Here is an 18,657-nt window from a genome sequence, read left to right on the forward strand (position 1 = left end):
CTTCCTCTCGATACTGATGTGCCATGTTCTCTTTCATCGGCTTTGGGAGGCAATAGCACAGATGGCACCTTAAATATACCCCAGCTCTCGGAGGATGCCTCCCGTCCGCCACACGCTTCCACAACCAGTGAAGAATTCACCGCTATTTCTCATACCTTTGACTATCTTAAGCTTCTTTTTCCTTGGAATGTGCCCACCATGCGACAAGTCTGTTTTGTCTTTCTGCAAGCTGAAAAGGCCATACGGAACGAATTCTAGCCCATCTTAAAGCATGGTAGTAATTGCAGCCCCGATTCCATCTCCGAACATTGTATTGACGGGACTGACCACGAGTATATCTTGTCATGCAGCATGACATAGGCGACATAATGTAAAGTGCATGTACTCTTGAAGAAAGCAATCTGCAGAACAATGATCATATACACATGGGTTTTAATGTGGAGACCCAATTGGGTTTGGAACAGAATTCCAAGGTAGGAGTCTATTGTTGAAGCGCAAGTGATTTATCCACAAAGCATGTACTAGAAGCACTACTCGGGGCCGATCGCGTGTGGGATGACCGCGGCCAGTGCCTCTTTAACTTTCTGTGGGCATGTCGGACCGAGAAAATAGGTTGGACAATGTGCCCCTCATTATTACGGAGCTAGGCCTCATCACTTGCATGCTCTGCGTGTGCCCTAGGCGAGGGCGCGCCAAGATCGTCCCTATTCTTCGATCGAGCTAAGCATCCATGGTTTCAGGAGTAGATTAAATGTACAGTCCTCACAATGATCCTAACCGTCCACCAACGTAGTACGCACTGGGCAGAAGCCCCTTCGTACTCGATCATGGACCGTACGTGAGCGCTCTTCAGGTGCAACCAGCTCTACACAGATTGATGGCTACATAATATACTCCAGCTACATTAGCGATGCGGGTAACCCGATTCCAATCTGGGATATTATTCTTCGTGTGCTAAATGAGACCTCGGATCTTAAAGTTGATTACAAATGTTGGTACAAAAGATGTGGCAATATGGGTACGGGTGAGCAGAAAAGTGAAAGGATTAAGGTAGGATGGAAATGGGACTTTTATCCAACAGCGCAGAATAATGTGACAAATTCGATTTAATATACAATGACTCCTGGATGGAAGCGTCTGGGCGCCGTTCTGGGCGTTGAGGTGATCTTCAATCTCGTAAAAAGGAAGCGGACGTTGGGAAAGCAGGAGTTATGGGACAAACAGATCATACTATATCTTCGGGAAGTCGTATGAATTGCGATGGACCATCGGTGGTGGGTGTGGGACTTTCGAGACGGATCGTTGTGGCAGGACGCAACGCATTAGGCAAAGGTCGTTCAGTATCTGTTGGCGAAAGAACCGGGCGAGTGTGTGTGAACTGCTGGAGTGGTGGGGCCTGTTGCGGTTGGGATGAAAATGTAGGAGGCTCCTGGTGACGGGGTGGCTTCATCTCAACGCCTCCCCACGGTGCTGTCCAAATGCGAACAGTTCCATCGTGAGTGGCGCTTGCAAACATAAGCTGATTAGGACTTGAATTATTCCATGCGATCCCAGTAAGATCTGAGCCTTGATCTTGTGCACGGAGCAAATGTAACAGTTTAGCCGTTTCGCGATCCCAAATGTGGACCTCTCCACCTAGGAGGAAATTGATTTGTTAGAAGCAGGCAACTCCTTGCTACGTTCGGTCACTCACTCTTCCCTGCGCACAAAACAATCTGATCTTCCGTACCACCAGTCCCAGAGACATGGCCGAGGTAGGAAGCTCCAGCAAAGTCAACTTTCTTTGGTGGAACGTATGTGTGCAGGAGAACAAGCCGGGCCCCCCTGTCTCTGACATGATCGATCCGGAACAGTTGTGGAGCCGCCTGAGATAGGGTGGATGGGCGTCATTCGTGACCACAAAAACTTAATTACTACACGTACCCTGTGTTCGTAGCTAACTAGCGCGCTGGTACCAGAGACGGAGAGTGTTATATCGCGGACTTCGTTGAGAACGGGAGTTTGACTGCCAGAGATGTCAACTTAAAGTTCACATGAAAATCCAATCCGCTGCCAAAACTCACTTTTCGATTTCCTTAGATTGTAAGTTGTAAACTAGGTGGATTAAAAAATGAGTATCCCGCGTTACGGAGGCGCTAACATACGAGCCGTACTTAGAATGCGTTTCTCATGTGGAGACGTGGATGGTTTCAGGCCGTCTGGTGATTGTTCCAAAGTAGCGACCGCAAGGAGCCTACACCGGCCAATCAGTGGTGCCTTTCAGAGCGTAATAGGGAACCCACCGAGTTTCATCTGGTGTCACCACAACGTCATGCATCCACAAGTGATTCAATTGGGCAGTCCATTCGACTTTGCCGGTCAAAGACTGGGGAAATTGTGAACACAATTGGTCGAAAGGTGGCAGCGTTACATGTATGCTCACCAACATAGTGATGCTTGTTCCTTCAACGGAAATGAAGTTCTGACAATTCGGCATCCAGGTCACTGACTGTATATTGTGAACCCGCTCAATTGTCCGTTGACACACACCCGTCTGACTCAATTGGATTAGATATAGAATAAATCAGATCAAATAAATTTTCACCCACCTCCGAACTCCAGACTTTGACACCGCGGGTCATCTTTGTCAGTAAGATCTTCCCATTTGGAGACCATGCCACTTGACCGACGAAACCCTTAGCGTGAGCCAGTTTCCGGTGGATCGTAAACGGCTGGCCGACTTTCCAAATAATTGCTGTCTGATCCCAGGAACAAGTGGCAACTGGGGAAAAATACACGTGTCACAAGGTCATCGTCACTAAAAGCGGGGGGACGCTTACAGTACTCTCCACTGGGGCTGAACTGCAAATGCCTAACTAATGCCGAATGCTCCGACAGATACTGCGTGGTTGTTAGCGCCTTTAAAGCAGGTACGATCGCAGCCAACCTCGACGGAGGCCTCTTTGACTGACTATGACGCTGTGCTTCCACTGAATCCTGCCTTCGATAACTCATACTCGGATGATGATTAGAAGATGAATGTTTCCTCCCAGAAGTCAAGGTCGCTGCAGGCGTCTCGCTCGTGATTGGACGGCTAGGCTGTAAGGTAAACGGTCCAAAACCCACACCCCGATTCATAAGTACAACTTTGTTCACGAGAGCTTTGAACCTCCCCCTCCCCGCCGAAGGCTGAGATGGAGCACGTGAGGCCTCGAGGTTATTTTGAGCCTGGGAAGGGCTGGCAGGTGATGGTGTGCCTGCAGATGTCTCCGAGGAGAATACGATGCTAGTAGGTGGGGGAGAAGCAGGAGGCTTCTCCTTAATTTCCAGGGGCTTAATCTCACTGATCGATTCAGTGCGGGGACTGACTGCTACTGGAGTGCGAATAGAAGCCGAAGATAACGATTGAGGGGTCGCATAGCGTGTCAAGCCATTACCCGGCTCGGAATTGTTCGAGTAGTATTGAGGCAAATCATCCCTGGATGCACCGTACCCGAGATCGCTATTGGTCCTCCCATTCTCCAGGCTCGCCGTCGACGAACCCTGACGTGCGGATATCATGATTCCGAGCCTTGATGCTTGATTCCGTGCTTTGTTAAAATGAAATGTGACCGCCGCGATACCTCTTTTGATGTAACGCCCTGGGAAGTGTGTCGTAAAGTAATGGTATCCACTGTACATTTTTGTGGCAGCAATGAAATCACGTAGAATCTCTGCCAACCACTAAACGGATTGGGAAGATCTGTAAGGGATCAAGCGATATATTGGTGAAAAATTGAACGTGCATACCTTTCTCCCTTTTGTTTTTCCAAACGCATATCGTTCTCCTGCAAACCAAAACCCGACTGCAAATAGGGCGAAACTCGAAATTGAGGTACACACAGTGGTGACAATAGGGATAAAGGATGCCCCACCAAAGTTCGAGTATGTGAAGCATACCAACCCCGCGGAGAACGCGATCACAGAGGAGACAAGAAACATAAGGGGAGTACGTGTGATCCAGATCGATACCCACCACGGAACGCAGGCTCGTGGGGAGCGATATATCGCAGAACTATGAGATAATCCGAAATGAGTTCATTGTTGGCAACTAAAACTGGGACTCACCGCCAGTGATACGCCAATTGACTATTGATGGCGCTTGCGAGTGAAAACACAAGTGAGGTCACCCATAACAGGTTGACAGCCTCCTCAGTCTTCGTGGAGTGTGTCTGGTAGCTGTACTGGAGGGTGGAAGCCGTGACCGCGGAGAAAAATGTGGCTACGGTTGAAAGATTTTGGAGACCGTTTGCGGTGTGCTGCTGGGTGAACCGAATGGTCGGTACGCCCACTTCAATGAACGTTGTGAGTGCTTCTGAGATATGATCCAAGTGTTCTCCCATTTCCCCCGTCAAGTCATTGACGTAACGCTCGACTGAAGGCCACCTGAATTGACCTGAAACGTAAGAATTGTCAGGGCGTAGTCAGTGGCTAATCAAGACTGAGATCTAGTACCTTCATAATCTTTCAAACACGATGACCAGTACATCAAATCCTGGTAAAAGCTCATGGCAGACGAATTCACCGCTTCATCTGTAAATTCCGGAATCTGATTCAAGCACTGCAAAAACGTGTGCAAATCTTTTGCGAGCAGGCCGAGTTGCTCGGGCAATGCTTCTGGGTCGCTCGTCACTTTTGCAGCGGGTTTCATTTTCTGCGTTGGACGTTTCCACCGTTTTCTGGAAGTAAATCGTTTGATCTGTACAGTTTGAACGGGTTCTCGGTGAATATCACGGAAGAGTTCCGCGGCATTTTCACGAAAAAGGTGGAGAAGTTGGGTGAGACGCGCGCGGAGGTGGTAGGCGGAGGAGAGCAATCCGACTGAGGAGCCTAGTTGACGGACGGCGTTGATGAAGGATTGGAGTTCTTTGTCAAGACGATGGAAACGGCTACATCGGAAGTCCGGTAAAGCGCAGATAAAAAACCAAAGTGAAATGAGCGTTTACTTATTGAATTTCATGAACGCAGCAACGCCTTCCTTTTGGACGCGATCATCATTATCTATGGATTGAATTGGAATTTGTCCACAATATGAAAATCCAAACGTTCGTCAGTTCTGCACGTTCTCGGATGAGGAACAAGACGTACAGCCAGTATTCTTCTCATCGTTCAAAGCTTGCAGGAAACGCTCCCTTTCCATATCTTCGTCGCGGAGTTGTGCAAGCTCATCAATAAGGGAAAGAAGCGTTGTCCTGCGCTTCTGTGCCGCATTCTGTGGGCGGGTATCTGTTGGTGTACGTGCCCCAGAACTCCCTGGACCCGAGTGGAAGTGGTGTGGAGCGTCGATTAGAGATATAGCGGGCGAAGGCTGCCTTGCAGGTGGTATGATGGTGAGGTTTGTGGGTTGGGCGGGCCTAACAAAGCCAGTACCTGTCATTGCGGTTGAGCCATATCCTAATGTGAGTGCGACCCGGCATATTGTGACGGTGGAAAGGCCTCGACTTACGACTGGAATGCTGGTCCATTGTGCGAAAGTGTTGGTGCTGTGATAACTGAAGGGGAACGAAAGCGATAAAGAAGAGAAATTTTTGTCGTGAGGATTTCGTGGGCAAGCAAGCAAGAAATATGGTTTCTGAGAGATAACGGTACGTCTAAGTAGAAGGAAAGAAAGGGATTGACCGAAGCAGACACGTGTGGGCGGAGAGGGGAGTTGGGCGCTTCCCTGCATTCAGTAGGTTTCCTTTTCTGGTTTCTTTCCCAGACCCCACAAATCCGGGAAAGGAATCCCGTTGAATATGTATTATATAAAGATTTGATAATCTTCCCAATCAATTCAATTATTCATTCCACGTTTGCTCGAAAGCGCCATTTGCCTCGTTCACTGGCCGCCCATTGTCACCCATTACAGCTACGAGCAGTACACTTGAGGCGAAGTGAGGATTGGCAGGAATTCCGGATTCCGACCCTTCCGTCCCGCTTTCCGCGGGGATCGTCGAACTGATGGTCTAGACAGCAAAACAATCTCAGATCCCTTGTTTCTCGTTACAAAAGGGTCATCAATCATCCATCACTCTGAACCGGGAGGCATTCCGCTAATTACTCTGACGTTATTCAGATGCAAAGCAAAAAAAGTTGGCAAAAATCTCGCCATTGCCAGGGCTTTCCGTTAGATCCAAGCCATGGCGTCAAGTCCAAATCTGTGAGACACGGGCGCCATGTTGATGTGACACTCCAAAAAGGGTTCATCTCATTCAACTGCCTGCAAGATTGCACGCCTTCAGTGATCCTCATTCCCTGTGAGATTCTAGACGCGGCTCCGCAAGCCCAGGGGGACAGGGTTCGTTTTATCTGATTAATGACACGCGTGTGTTTTCGGGTGGAACGAAGGTGGAGGTCCCGATAAGTTAATTCAGCTATGACATCACGTGCGCGATCGATTTCGCTTCCAAAACAACTTTTTGGTGTCAAATCGACCCTGTTATCGCAATGCCATCACCACTAACCCTCGCGATCATAGGGACTGGTTTGGTTGGCAGCAAACTTATATCACAGATTGCATCATTGTCCTCATGGAACTCGAAATTCAAAGTTGTATACATTGCCTCCTCGAGCCGATCGATCTTTGCGCCTCAAGGGATTGACCTTTCCTCCTGGAAAGAGAGACTCCTGGCGTCCACTGAGAAGCCTGATCTAGGCATGCCCTAATAATTTCATGGCCTTGAGGCTCTGAAACTGATTGTCATTGCGTAGTTCAACTCCCCGTCCTTGCCGGGCCACAAACTCTCAGTGGTCCGGTCGTAGTTGTGGACAACACATCTTCAGACGACGTTGCATCACTATATCCTCACTTCCTCTCGCGGAATTTCTCTGTCGTAACTCCCAATAAGAAGGCGTACTCCTCATCACTTGAGTTGTACAACCAGATCCTTGCTGCCAGCGCAAAGACTGGTGCAAAAATATTCAATGAATCGACTGTGGGAGCCGGTCTCCCAATTATCTCAACTCTCAAGGACCTAGTTCAAACTGGTGATAAAGCACGTATTGCATTCCCCTCACACCCTTAAGAGCCCTTCTAAACTCGTGCGCCATAACAGGTTACCAAAATTGAAGGCGTCCTCTCCGGTACCCTTTCCTACCTCTTCAATGAATACTCCCCGGCCACCTCTTTGTCTCCACCTAAATCGTTCTCCTCTGTTGTCAGAATTGCCAAAGAGCAAGGATATACCGAGCCTCACCCTGCAGACGACCTCTCTGGCTTCGACGTCGCTCGCAAACTCACCATTCTCTCCCGTCTCATCCCTGAGCTCACGAACGCTCTGCCAAAAGGCTATGAGAGCGTTTCAATCACGAGTCTCATACCTGATGCCCTGAAGAGTACAGTGTGGAGCATCAGCGGAGATGAATTTATTAAAAAGCTTCGGGATTTCGATGGTGAGTTCGAAGAGCTGAGGACAAAAGCAGCCGAGAAGGGAGAGGTATTACGGTACGTGGGCGTTATTGACGTCAGGGAAAAGACCATCAAGGCTGCTCTCGAGCCGTAAGTGCATCATTCCTATTTCTCTCCATACTGGTCCCTTTGAAATTAATTTGCTCTCAATTAGGTATCCGGCAACCCATCCATTTGCAACCTCATTGTCAGGGTCCGATAACATCATTGCTTTCCACACTGAGCGGTATGGACCTCGTCCCCTCATCGTTCAGGGCGCTGGTGCTGGTGCGGATGTAACAGCGATGGGAGTGTTGGCTGATTTATTCAAGATATAGCGATAGAATTCCTCTGTGCTCCTCGGCATGATGTGATGGCGAAGCACTGAACAAAAAGGCAATTGTACAATATTAAGTAGCTTCTGTCTATCGATGAAATCATGGAACCCAGTAACAACCCTAAGGAGCAGGTCGTGTACTGAAAAGTTGAACGAGACCGAAGCCGTCCAATATCGAATCAGAAGCGTACGCCACACGAAGCGGAGTATAATCTCAAATAGACTTTATGAACGATGTAATCCTTACGTCAGCAGATAACCGGCCTTTAGGTCCGGGCCCGGAACCCAAAGGATTGGTTTCCGCAGTCAATGCCGGAATTGATGATTGTCGGACAAAGCGGAGGGGTGCCTCTCAGCTGCCTGGTGTCTTCAGGTACGGCCTAGACCTGAACGGCCCGGTTGACTGAACGTGCGAGGATTCCATGCGATAATGAACACTAGATCCAGGACTTTCATATACCCTTCCAGGCACGTACAATCATGAAACGACATTTGTCTCCCCTACATATGCGAGCGAGTTGATCATGGACTGGCGGTGGAAATTTCATCGGTGTCTCTTCCCGGTGCGATAAGCAATGAACAAGCATTAAACGCACTTGAATGTCACAGATGATTTTAATTCTGAAAGTCTGAGGCATGGCCCGCATCGCGGCCCGTATGCTGGGTAAGAGCAGCGTGGAATATTGCAAGCGCATCAATTTCGTGACCGTCATAATCCCTTTGTTCTCAGGGGCGCGCCAATGGGCAGATGCAAGGCATCAGAGTGGCGATGGAGTGACTAAGGAAGGGAGGACGCAGCCTAAGTTTCACCCTTGTATAGTCTGGTTCATAACATATATACAGCCAATGACCAATGCTCTGATCCCTCCGCCTCAGGCTGAAGTGGCTCTGATTGCAACGCGGGGTCAACAGCCAATAGCTGAAACTCGTTGAAGGTCCTAGAGGCAAAGTTTGGGACCCAAAATGCACCGACTCATACGAAAGGACGAGTCCGAATAAAAGTGTACACTAACGAATCTCTTGGACAAAGTATCGCAGTTGATTATTCATAGCGTTCGCTATCGACCCACAGAGCACCTGAGATTAACTGCTTTTCCTAGTTTTGTAATGATGCAGGGATGACGGAACTAGACTGTTGTTGTTGTGGCAGCGGAGCAGACCATGAAGCCCGCTGGCCCCTTACGGATGGAAGTACTTGAAGATACAAGTTAATATTAATCAATTTACGCACACAACAAATAAGTCCAGAGAACAACCGTTGGAACCGCGACGTCACCGGAATCAATCGCTGAGACCCCAAATTCGAACTTCCCGTCCCGAAGCTGCCCATATTTCTCGGGCGTTAGCGCCCCACGCGAAATCTGCAACATCTGCTCCCCCATCAAATTGGACAAGTTGAGCCCACGTTTTGTTAGCAATGACACGGACGTCAGACCCCGCCACACCCAAGTACTGCGCACCAAGGTCATACTGAACCTTGTTGATCTTGTACGGTACACCTGCATCCTCTTTCTCGAAGTTGGTGCTAGTGACAACTTTCGTCTTCCGCAGGTCCCACACAGAGACGCTGGATGGCGTCTCGGGGAAAGCAAGGTGGTACCCGTTCTCTGAGAATGCCATCGTGTTCACAGAGTGAGCACTGGCGGACAGCTCCCCGGAGTGCATATCAAGGACAACGCTCCCAGTGCGAACATCATAAATGTGAACTGTTGATCTGGCAGTACCAAGTCCGAGTAGAACACCATCCGGATGTGTTGAGAAAGCGGTATATGGATCAGGTTGGGGAGCAGATTGGAAGATTGGCTTAAAGATGGAGAGTGATTGGAGAGAAAATGTCTTGTCCAGGGACGAAATACCCAATATAGTGGATGTAGGGTGAACCCAAAGCCCAGAAATCTCTCCCTTGTGGACTTTCACAGTATGTGCGGGTGCGTAATCCCCGGATGCAGCATCATGGCTCCAAATGCGTACAGTCTTGTCCGCACTGCCACTGATGACAAGACTGGGAGAGCCCTCTTTCTCGCGCCATGCAACATGATTCACTTTCTTGGTGTGTCCCTTCAAGGTCGCAAGCACTTTATTGCTCTCCTTATCGTAAACTTGAACAATTTTGTCGTTCCCACCAGAGATAAACTGAGAAGGGTTTTGTTTTGACAAAGCCAGCGCGGTAACTCCAGCTGGTGATGGGGAGTGAAGCGATGTGATGGTGTGTTTGGAGGTAAAAGAAGAAATTTGGCGTATAGTTGAATACGAAGGGCCAGGCTTCGTCTTTTTCTTCCTAATTGAGCTCAACCTAGATAAAGGAGTCGGTTGAGCGTTAGTAATCGATTGAGTAAAAGTGATCCTACGTCTGTCGTGTTTCTTCAACTTCAGCTTTCACATCGTCAGGAAGCACGCCAGCAGGCTCCGATGGTTCGGGCTCTTGCATCTCGGCATCAGCCCCCTGCGAGGATGGTGCAACGCCCATTGTCGCTTGCACACTCGCAAGCGCTCTGTCAGAGAAGTTGGTGAGTTGCAATCCTGCTGTCACAATGCGCAGGCTCACTCTCTAGCCGCATCCCTTTCTTTCATCAAACGTGCAGTCACACGCGTAGCCGCATCGAACTGATACAAAGCGTGGGCAAGTTCTTGGCGGATGCTGTTGTATTGTTGCCTTAGCGAGAATTGCTCGAGAACCAAGGCGTCCCATTCGTTTTGAAGAGCATGCAAGAGGGAGGGTATGGAATTATGCGATGGAGGTCTTGGAGGCGCGGTATTTGGACCTATAGAGGATGATCAACAGGCTAACGGCTTCAGAACAGATGACACCTACTGGCTCTAACAGGAATGAGCTCATCCTCTGTCAGTTTGTCTCCACTGATAGGGTCCGTCCCATTCTCATTAATATACTTGATAACCAACCTCTTCTCGTACACATGCCCAGACTTGGCAGAGACAACAGGTTCCTGCGGAGGCTCACCAGATAGGGCACAGAAGAACATTGGTTCCAAGGAAAACGAGCACGCGAGTTGCCGAGACCGCGACTGAATTGAAAACTTTGGAGATAGACCCAGTGCGAGATGGCCACACGCATTCCTCCTCCAAAACGGCAAAAGATATATTTTAAACATGACAAGAATAGGCCGCCCACCCCACCCCCTGCTGAACCTGCTCCTAACGTTATAGTCCAGTTCTTGTCTGAACAAAGCGGAGAGACACCAATAGGCGATGTCATTAACGTCCCCTCAGACTTTTCCAGAGATGCGCTAGAGCTGCTCGCAAATAAGCAAGCCAATGAAGTGAGGTTTCCGTTCTTGAGCTTAATTTTCCTCGCTTACTTTGCTTTAGGAAGACGACCCGATCCCATACCAATTCCATGTTCGCCTTCCCGATTCCGCTATGGATCCCAACAATGCAGGCGCTCCAACACAGCTAGTCATAACACACTCAATATTCGAAGATATTCTTTCGCATCCTAAAAAATATTTTAGCTCAGAAGATATTATCAAAGTGTATTGCACCCCTCAAGCCGTCTTTCGTGTTCGTCCGGCCACACGGTGCTCTTCAACGCTTTCAGGTCATGGTGCCGCCATTCTGTGCGCATCCTTCTCTCCCACAGGAAAGCTACTAGCTACTGGCTCCGGTGATAATAATGTGCGACTCTGGGATTTGGACACTGAATTGCCCAGCCACACTTTGTCTGGACACCGAGGATGGGTATTATGTGTTGAGTGGGAGGCTCGAGGGAGGAAGTTGGCTTCAGGAGGGTACGATTCGGAGGTATATATGCTCATGGATGGAATGAGCACTTGGATTAATACGGATGTCGTTAGGTACGACTATGGAATCCCAATACCGGGAAGCCTCTAGGGAATGCACTCAAGGGCCATACCAAATGGGTCACATCCTTGGCCTGGGAGCCTATTCATATGTACGGTCATGTTTTTCTGGGGTAGTTTATATCCCATCGCTTACCTGATCCGGTCCTCCTGTCAAGCAACCCGACGAACCCCCGACTCGCCTCATCTTCAAAAGATGCCACCGTCAGGGTATGGAACACTGCAAACAGAACGCTTCATTATACCTTGGGTGGCCACACAGCGAGCGTGAATGTTGTGCGATGGGGTGGCGCAGGTCAGGGCAAGAGTGGAGTTCTATATACGGCCAGCAGTGATAGAACCGTAAGGATTTGGGACGCCGATGTGGTATGCAAATTAACTTTTCAACACGTCGTCCAGGGATTTTTTCATTTCTTTACTTAGGGGAAGTTACTTTTCGTCTTGAAAGACCATGCACATTGGGTGACAACACTTACATTAAATACCGATTTCGTTCTCCGGACCGGTCCTTACGATCATCTTGCTAAAGAACCATCCTCTGATGCCGAAGGTCCTCTTTCAGTTACTAATCACTCATTCATTCACTCATTTCATTTTTATTTGTGTAGCCCAAGAGCTTGCCTTGAAGCGATACAACGCCCTTGCCTCGACTACTTCGGAACTGCTCATCTCTGGCTCTGATGATCACACACTCTTCTTCTGGTCTCCCTTCGGTCGCAACCAAACTGGAGATAGTGTCAAGCCCATAACGAGATTAACAGGACATCAAAGACAAGTAAATCATGTGGCATTCAGTCCTGACGGCTGTTGGGCAGCCAGTGCAAGTTGGGATTCATCAATTAGAATGTGGGACGGCCGAACGGGGAAGTGGGTGCAGCTCTCCTACCATATGTAACACATCTAAATCTGCGTGTGTGGCATAGGTATGTCGCGGCCCTGCGAGGACACGTCGCACCTGTTTACCGACTTGCGTGGTCAGCTGATTCGCGGTTGCTTGTCAGCGCAAGCAAAGATAGCACTGTCAAGGCAAGCGACGGTATCCGTCATTTGTCTTGATTTCTTACGTTTTTTTTTGCAGATTTGGAATCTGAGAACATACAAACTGCATACTGACCTGCCTGGTCACACCGATGAGGTGTATTGCGTCGATTTTGTCGCCGACAAAATTGTTAGTGGAGGGCGTGATAAGAAAGTGAAAATGTAAGTTGTCAAAACCGTTTCCTCATCCTGTACCTAGTGATTAATAATATCCCTTAGATGGAAGAACTGAGCGAGCAGAACGGTTGTTTCCTTCTGTGCGAGCGATTCATCAAGCATTTTCCCTGGTTGCGTTACCATTGTTATATGCGCGTGAACTTTAATACATGGAGGTGTTCTCTTCCCGCTCGCCGTTGAAGCACAACCTGTCACCAAAAGAAGCATATAAATCAAAAAATGGCTTCGCAACAGACGATCCCTGATGCACGAACCTCACAGCCCAGACTATACTGCTTGCTCATTTGTGATATTATCTCGGAGACCTTGTTAGGCGCTACACCGACCAGGTAAAACCGACCTCCCGATGACAATAAATCCTAAACAGAGGAATCCCCGATCAGCAAATGCCATGAACATTCTAGTTGAGCAATACAGACCGCAACCATCGGCAGAAATTTATTTGTAACCTCCATCCCATCAATTCCACCCGCCCATGCGCTCGATATATTCCTCTCTTGTTGGGCTTGAAGTACCTCGAGTGACTCAGTAGGCACGTAGGGAGGATTAAAGATGAGGATGTCGATAGACTCAGAGAGGCGCCGGAGAAGAGGGTCGGCGAAAGAGGCGTTAAGCGGATCTAGAAGGATCTGTAAGGTATGAAGGGCGAAGGGATTGAGTGACAGCACGATGTGTGGTGAGGGTGAGGAGCAGGTACATTATTTTGAAGGCCAGTTCTGTAAGCGCAGGATGCTGCTCGTGGATTGATGTCCGTGCAAAGATATACTTAGAATGGCCTAATAAGCCTAGGATGAACTCTGATGCGGATGGGCCGACATACGACAGTTAGAACGCCCGAGTATGCTAGCCAAAAACGTGGAAACGCATCCCGAGCCACTACTAGCTAGTCAACACAAGGGCCATGAATACGATAGTCATCACGGCAGATTCACGAAATTAACAACCCTATCTCTAAGCAGATAAGTGGAGGTCCCTCCTTTAGGATCTCCATGTCCTTCTCCAATGCGTCAAGCAGAATGAATGTGTCTTCTAGTCATAGATGCATGATTAACGCCAGGATGCGAATGCGTGAGAGCTGAAGCGACCTGCAGGTTCATACACAGTCTCATAGTCTTCTGGAGTTAAGTGAGATAAATCGGGTGTCGAGAGCATCGATCGCAGGTCACTTCCTGCCTGAAATTCGTGGGAAAGTGCAGTTGGCATATGTATCCCATCTTATCTCCTTCTGCTAAACTTACATTAGTGACAGACACTATTATTTTTTAACATACTCGCTCCACAACCTAATTGTTCGATCGCGCGGATTGCATGATTGTGATCAGTTATCTGACCTAGAGAGGAGTGATTGGAAAAGAGATGTGAATGCAAATCGACGCCGGCCAAACCAGTGAATCGAAGCAGGCATTTGATATCGCTATTGCAGCATGCAATGCCAACGCGTAATTAATAATCTACATAAGCTGACCGATGCAACGCTCCCGTAAGGTTGTTCCCACTCCGATCACCCGTCCTTGCGCGTGTTCCCCGGTCTTCTCGCACAAATGTAGGAATGTAAATTAACCGCTGGATCGAACCGAAAGCGTGGGGTCAACATCACATCCGAAATGATCTTGGACAATGAATTAATTCACTGGTGGCCTACTTAACACCCACCACGGCCTCGCCCAGATCAGCATTTGAAAACATGTTGCAGGCTAGTACTCTTGCCGCTCGTCGCACTGGTCGAGCCGCGCTGAATCAGCCACGTCTATATGCTACACACGCTACGACGCGGAGCAAGGCAGTCGAAGCATTGCTCGTGGGGCGACCTGACGATGTGGTCATTACGCTTGCTCTACGAACAGCAATGACTAAAGGGAAAAAGGGAAGCTTCAAGGATACCTCGGCGGATTCACTGCTGTATGCTATGTTGAAAGCCGCGAACCAACGATCAGGAGTAAATCCGGCACTGGTTCAGGATATTGTAACCGGTATGCGTATCCTGGCATCGGCAGGCTGAGCCCGGTCGGGTGGTATCTTATATGTTTTGTCCCAAGGTGTATGTCATTCTCCATCACCTACGTATGAAGCGAGAGCTGCTGCCATCGCTGCTGGGTTCCCTGATCATGTTCCCGTCCAAGCCATCAACCGTTTATGCTCATCTGGCCTCATGGCGGTTCGATCTGTGTCAGACTCAATAGCGAGAGGCGATATCGATATCGGTCTCGCCGTGGGCTATGAGAGCATGTCTACAAAGTACGTTTTGACCTTCGTGACCAGCTTGGGTTTATGCTACCTTTCACCTCAACTTGATTCCATATTAGCCCCCGTCCAACTCCCCAATTTTCGCATCCCGCCATACTTACCAACCAAACATCTAAGGACTGTGCTGAGCCAATGGGCTGGACGTCTGAAAATGTCGCTACAGACTTCAATATCTCTCGGCAAGCTATGGATGAGTATGCTCTACTATCCCACACTCGCGCGGCACAAGCATCCGCATCAGGGAGATTCAAGGATGAGATTGTTCCCGTTGAGACGACGGTACTTGTCCCTAAGGATCCAGGGAATCCAAAGGACCTGACGGATGCGATATCGAAAACCGTCAATGTAACTGTGGATGAAGGCCTCAGACCGTCAACTATGGAAGGCTTATCCAAGTTGAAGAGTGCATTTCCGCAATGGGGAGAGGGAAAATCAACGGCTGGTAATTCGAGTCCAATCACGGATGGTGCAGCTGCCGTTCTGCTCATGAGACGAAGCAAGGCGGAGGAACTAGGACTTGAGGTTTTGGCAAGGCACGTCACCACTGCTGTCACTGGTGTGGCACCAAGACATATGGGTATTTCACCTTCTTATGCAATCCCGTAAGTAGAAATTTTATTTTTATTTTGTTGAAACAATCAGTGTATCCCGCTCAACGTTTTGTTGCAAATTCAGAGATGTTCTCAAAAAAGCCGGGATCAAAATGTCGGATGTCGACCTGTTCGAAGTAAATGAGGCATTCGCCAGTATGATGGTCTACTGCATTAACAAGCTCGGTCTTCCACTGGACAAGCTGAACGTGAACGGCGGCGCCATGTAAGTTTTACTGTGCCTACTACCTTCAGATAGTGCACATATGCGTCATTTCCCGCAGAGCGTTGGGACATCCACTGGGTTGCACTGGGGCCCGCCAAATCGCCACTGGCCTCTCGGAGTTAAAGAAGAGAGATCAGAATGTGCTGTTGACTAGCATGTGCATAGGTAGCGGAATGGGTGCTGCAGCTGTTTTTGTCAGGGAGAGCACCGGAAAAGTTACAAACGCTAGCTTGTAAATGTACGAGCAGGATTTGCAACAAGATACCATGATACCATATCTCAAGGTGGCCAGCTTGCTGCATTGGACACTCTGTGCGCACAATACATGTTTTTCACGTCCGTTCTGTTTCGTGCGTCTTGCTGGAAGTAATTGGGTGTGTGCATCCGTTGTTGTATGGACAATAGGCGTAGAGATAAACTTTCGGGCCACTTGTCGGGATACCAAAAGCGAGGACGGAAAGGGCTCTGCCAGTGAGGAATAACGAATGGCTCTATTAGGATAATTTACAACACATGAATGTGAAGGTAACTGTTGAGACCCAAAGTAGGTATTGAGAGAAAAATCAGGCTGCCGTATGAGTTACTCACAGTAGGATCGTTTTCCCTTTTTTTTCATGCGGGGGCGAAGGCCTCCCCAAACGTCCGCACTGCCGCTATGGAAGCTGCAAACAAGCCGATACTGATCACGATGTTCAGGTTTCCTTGAGAGAACTCTGGGGCATAAACTTGTGTTCGAAGGAAGTGGCTCCAGGCAGATTCATCTTCTGGAGGAGGCGCAAACAATCCTTGCCCAGCTTGGGTGAGATAGGAGGGTGGTACTGGCGTACGGCGAGCCATCTATCGCAATTACGATGAAGCCTCTACAATGTTGAGAGAGTGGACCTGTTTGTACAGTAACTTACAAGAGAACAGACGGAGGCCCGACGAAGAAAAAATTACCAAAAAAACAAAACAAAAGCCTCACGTGATCGACTTCGACGCCGACCATGCCAAAGTTATCTTTGCGCGGATGGATGACTGCCAGGAGTTCACTCACGATAACTTCAGACCTCACGACTCCATCAGCGAAGCAGAACACCAGCTCAACCACCTACGGTTGCCGAGCAGGGCCAGGTCAAACGTTCGCATCAGAGTCTTAAGTCACGTGACCTAGACATTTTTTGAGCTCACTGCTACGCGTGTTTAACGGCTTCGGCGCTGTTAAAAACACAGTAGGCATCACATCAGACTCGTACCCAGTCGTTTTCACTCCGTGGACACGCGCACGACACTGCAATGTGGAAATGTGACTACGTGGCTTTGGGTTCAATGTAAAGTCACGTTCTGCTTTCAATACAAAGAGTCACATGCTACTCCGACAATTTGCGCGCGAACACTTCGACTGGTACACATTGGTAGTAGCAGTACACTTAGGCATTTGCCAAATTTGACGCGATCTCAGAACACAATTCTGATCCTCATGTGAAACGTGTCGCGCGCAAATTGTCGGAGTAGCATGTGACTCTTTGTATTGAAAGCAGAACATGACTTTACATTGAATACAAAAGCCACGTAGTCACATTTCCACATTGCAGTGTCGTGCGCGTGTCCACGGAGTGAAAACGACCGGGTACGAGTCTGATGTGATTCCTACTGTGTTTTTAACAGCGCCGAAGCCGTTAAACACGCGTAGCGGTGAGCTCAAAAATGTCTGGGTCACGTGACCTAAGACCTTGATGTGAACGTTTGACCTGGCCCTGCTCGGCAACCGTAACCACCTCAGTATGACAGTACACAATTATGTACGGAGAAGGAGCACTCCGACGCCATTTCTACAAAGGGCTGCCGGGCCGCATCAAAGACGAGATATCGCGGGCTGGTAAACCAACCACGCTCTCCGACCTCCTTCTCCTCTCCCAGGCTATCGACGCGCTATTGGGAGCGCAAGTCCGAGATTAGCCGCCAGGCGAAACCCTCCACCCCCACAAACTCCTTCGAACAACCTACTTTCGCCCAACCGACGTACTCCACCTCTCCCGCTTCCGGTAGGGGAGACCTGCTATAAAACCCGACCTGTCGTCGAGGCTCCGGAAAGACGGTAAGCTCACTCGTGTCGATAACAGCTTCTGTATGTTCTGCGGACAGTCCGGCCACATGGCCAAGGACGCGTCCAAGACAAGAGCAGCCAAGACCGCAACTCTGGATGTTTCTTAGGAGACAAAAATTAGTCCGCAACCCGGTTTGTTCGTTGTTATGTGTAGTGCGACGGTATCGTCGGGTTATGTCTGGGGTTTTTGTCATGATGTGAATGTGGAAAACTTTCTCTCTCCCTACTTCACTCTCAGTCGCCTACTCGCTACTCCTTCGCTCCTCATTGTGCTGAGCAATTACTGTTTGGGTTCCTCGTTCTCATTGATCTTTCATTTATCAACTACCTTGGACTTCTGATGAATGCCGCTAGTCTTTCTATCCCTTTGGGCTTTCTCATAAAGGGTATTGAACTTGGCTTGGTTGCCACGGCCATGGATGTGGATGTGTCTACCAGACAGGGGGCACTCCATTAGGATGTGGGTCCTGGTTTGGGGGCTCAGTAAATACTGAGGGCAATGGTGCTACCAGCGCTAAAATAGATTCTAGCTGGGGCGTAGTTGCCTCGTTTGTGCCGGTCATCTTGTTCCTGCCCATCAGCACTATTGCTGTCTGCGGCCTCGTGTGTTTATTCCTTACCTTTTATCGTGCGATGGCACAGTCTGTGAGTGTGGTCCTCCGATTTCTAGTCTCCTAGCAATAAAAAGCAGCAGCAGCAGTACTTAATGCCTGCTACACCACAATGTTGTCCCTGAGCGGTGTGAATGTACGTGCCC

The 18,657-nt window shown here is 49.0% G+C and overlaps 7 protein-coding genes across 7 annotated transcripts; 3 read left to right on the top strand and 4 right to left on the bottom strand.

The window, feature by feature from the left end:
• Positions 1-887: 887 nt before the first annotated feature.
• On the bottom strand, positions 888-5,658 carry EI90DRAFT_2964705 (uncharacterized protein). The gene is made up of 15 exons (XM_039055502.1): positions 5,465-5,658; positions 5,107-5,388; positions 4,965-5,019; positions 4,474-4,907; positions 4,087-4,414; positions 3,769-4,033; positions 2,820-3,702; positions 2,589-2,761; positions 2,423-2,533; positions 2,286-2,365; positions 2,154-2,236; positions 2,064-2,094; positions 1,924-2,005; positions 1,694-1,865; positions 888-1,635 (listed from the first exon to the last, which is right to left on the bottom strand). Exons 1-15 carry the CDS (start codon positions 5,481-5,483, stop codon positions 1,226-1,228), a joined length of 3,408 nt encoding a protein of 1,135 aa, XP_038923325.1. The 5' UTR covers positions 5,484-5,658; the 3' UTR covers positions 888-1,225.
• A 786-nt stretch (positions 5,659-6,444) lies between these two features.
• Positions 6,445-7,722, top strand: EI90DRAFT_3143468 (aspartate kinase homoserine dehydrogenase; the record flags this gene model as incomplete). The annotated part of the gene is made up of 4 exons (XM_039065025.1): positions 6,445-6,629; positions 6,746-6,992; positions 7,053-7,495; positions 7,560-7,722. The coding sequence occupies 4 exons, from the start codon at positions 6,445-6,447 to the stop codon at positions 7,720-7,722; spliced, it is 1,038 nt and encodes a 345-aa protein (XP_038923326.1).
• An 813-nt stretch (positions 7,723-8,535) lies between these two features.
• On the bottom strand, positions 8,536-10,737 carry EI90DRAFT_2988135 (nuclear matrix protein NMP200). Its single transcript, XM_039056033.1, has 4 exons — positions 10,534-10,737; positions 10,267-10,483; positions 10,070-10,213; positions 8,536-10,014 (listed from the first exon to the last, which is right to left on the bottom strand). Exons 1-4 carry the CDS (start codon positions 10,700-10,702, stop codon positions 9,003-9,005), a joined length of 1,542 nt encoding a protein of 513 aa, XP_038923327.1. The 5' UTR covers positions 10,703-10,737; the 3' UTR covers positions 8,536-9,002.
• Positions 10,738-10,744: 7 nt separating this feature from the next.
• Positions 10,745-12,920, top strand: EI90DRAFT_3030572 (WD-repeat protein). Its single transcript, XM_039058231.1, has 9 exons — positions 10,745-10,999; positions 11,049-11,480; positions 11,534-11,631; positions 11,698-11,905; positions 11,963-12,089; positions 12,148-12,406; positions 12,463-12,565; positions 12,618-12,739; positions 12,797-12,920. The coding sequence occupies exons 1-9, from the start codon at positions 10,781-10,783 to the stop codon at positions 12,807-12,809; spliced, it is 1,581 nt and encodes a 526-aa protein (XP_038923328.1). The 5' UTR covers positions 10,745-10,780; the 3' UTR covers positions 12,810-12,920.
• EI90DRAFT_3143471 (S-adenosyl-L-methionine-dependent methyltransferase) lies at positions 12,880-13,906 on the bottom strand (the record flags this gene model as incomplete). The annotated part of the gene is made up of 7 exons (XM_039065026.1): positions 12,880-12,942; positions 13,009-13,113; positions 13,174-13,383; positions 13,452-13,519; positions 13,575-13,633; positions 13,699-13,783; positions 13,840-13,906. The coding sequence occupies 7 exons, from the start codon at positions 13,904-13,906 to the stop codon at positions 12,880-12,882; spliced, it is 657 nt and encodes a 218-aa protein (XP_038923329.1).
• Positions 13,907-14,327: 421 nt separating this feature from the next.
• Positions 14,328-16,118, top strand: EI90DRAFT_3030577 (thiolase). Its single transcript, XM_039058232.1, has 5 exons — positions 14,328-14,724; positions 14,791-14,989; positions 15,058-15,600; positions 15,674-15,814; positions 15,873-16,118. Exons 1-5 carry the CDS (start codon positions 14,439-14,441, stop codon positions 16,048-16,050), a joined length of 1,347 nt encoding a protein of 448 aa, XP_038923330.1. The 5' UTR covers positions 14,328-14,438; the 3' UTR covers positions 16,051-16,118.
• An 89-nt stretch (positions 16,119-16,207) lies between these two features.
• EI90DRAFT_800940 (uncharacterized protein) lies at positions 16,208-16,733 on the bottom strand. The gene is made up of 3 exons (XM_039068066.1): positions 16,707-16,733; positions 16,403-16,651; positions 16,208-16,305 (listed from the first exon to the last, which is right to left on the bottom strand). The coding sequence occupies exon 2, from the start codon at positions 16,649-16,651 to the stop codon at positions 16,427-16,429; it is 225 nt and encodes a 74-aa protein (XP_038923331.1). The 5' UTR covers positions 16,707-16,733; the 3' UTR covers positions 16,208-16,305; positions 16,403-16,426.
• Positions 16,734-18,657: the final 1,924 nt, after the last annotated feature.

Source organism: Cantharellus anzutake, assembly GCF_015039405.1.
Source record: "Cantharellus anzutake strain C23 chromosome Unknown EI90scaffold_2, whole genome shotgun sequence".
Taxonomy (NCBI): Eukaryota; Fungi; Basidiomycota; class Agaricomycetes; order Cantharellales; family Hydnaceae; genus Cantharellus; species Cantharellus anzutake.

What these genes read in the sequence shown, in the direction of transcription:
- EI90DRAFT_2964705 (XM_039055502.1), bottom strand. An exon ending in GAAAAACAAAAGGGAGAAAG is followed by an intron (nt 3,703 to 3,768) that starts GTATGCACGTTC and finishes CAATCCGTTTAG; the next exon opens with TGGTTGGCAGAGATTCTACG. An exon ending in ACATGAGAAACGCATTCTAA is followed by an intron (nt 2,095 to 2,153) that starts GTACGGCTCGTA and finishes TAATCCACCTAG; the next exon opens with TTTACAACTTACAATCTAAG.
- EI90DRAFT_2988135 (XM_039056033.1), bottom strand. Translation starts at nt 10,702, where the DNA reads ATGTTCTTCTGTGCCCTATCTGGTGAGCCTCCGCAGGAACCTGTTGTC. An exon ending in GAAAGGGATGCGGCTAGAGA is followed by an intron (nt 10,214 to 10,266) that starts GTGAGCCTGCGC and finishes CTTCTCTGACAG; the next exon opens with AGCGCTTGCGAGTGTGCAAG. An exon ending in GTTGAAGAAACACGACAGAC is followed by an intron (nt 10,015 to 10,069) that starts GTAGGATCACTT and finishes TCCTTTATCTAG; the next exon opens with GTTGAGCTCAATTAGGAAGA.
- EI90DRAFT_3030572 (XM_039058231.1), top strand. Translation starts at nt 10,781, where the DNA reads ATGGCCACACGCATTCCTCCTCCAAAACGGCAAAAGATATATTTTAAA. An exon ending in CAAATAAGCAAGCCAATGAA is followed by an intron (nt 11,000 to 11,048) that starts GTGAGGTTTCCG and finishes ACTTTGCTTTAG; the next exon opens with GAAGACGACCCGATCCCATA. An exon ending in GGATTTGGGACGCCGATGTG is followed by an intron (nt 11,906 to 11,962) that starts GTATGCAAATTA and finishes TTCTTTACTTAG; the next exon opens with GGGAAGTTACTTTTCGTCTT.
- EI90DRAFT_3030577 (XM_039058232.1), top strand. Translation starts at nt 14,439, where the DNA reads ATGTTGCAGGCTAGTACTCTTGCCGCTCGTCGCACTGGTCGAGCCGCG. An exon ending in TATGAGAGCATGTCTACAAA is followed by an intron (nt 14,990 to 15,057) that starts GTACGTTTTGAC and finishes ATTCCATATTAG; the next exon opens with CCCCCGTCCAACTCCCCAAT. An exon ending in AACGTGAACGGCGGCGCCAT is followed by an intron (nt 15,815 to 15,872) that starts GTAAGTTTTACT and finishes CATTTCCCGCAG; the next exon opens with AGCGTTGGGACATCCACTGG.
- EI90DRAFT_800940 (XM_039068066.1), bottom strand. Translation starts at nt 16,651, where the DNA reads ATGGCTCGCCGTACGCCAGTACCACCCTCCTATCTCACCCAAGCTGGG.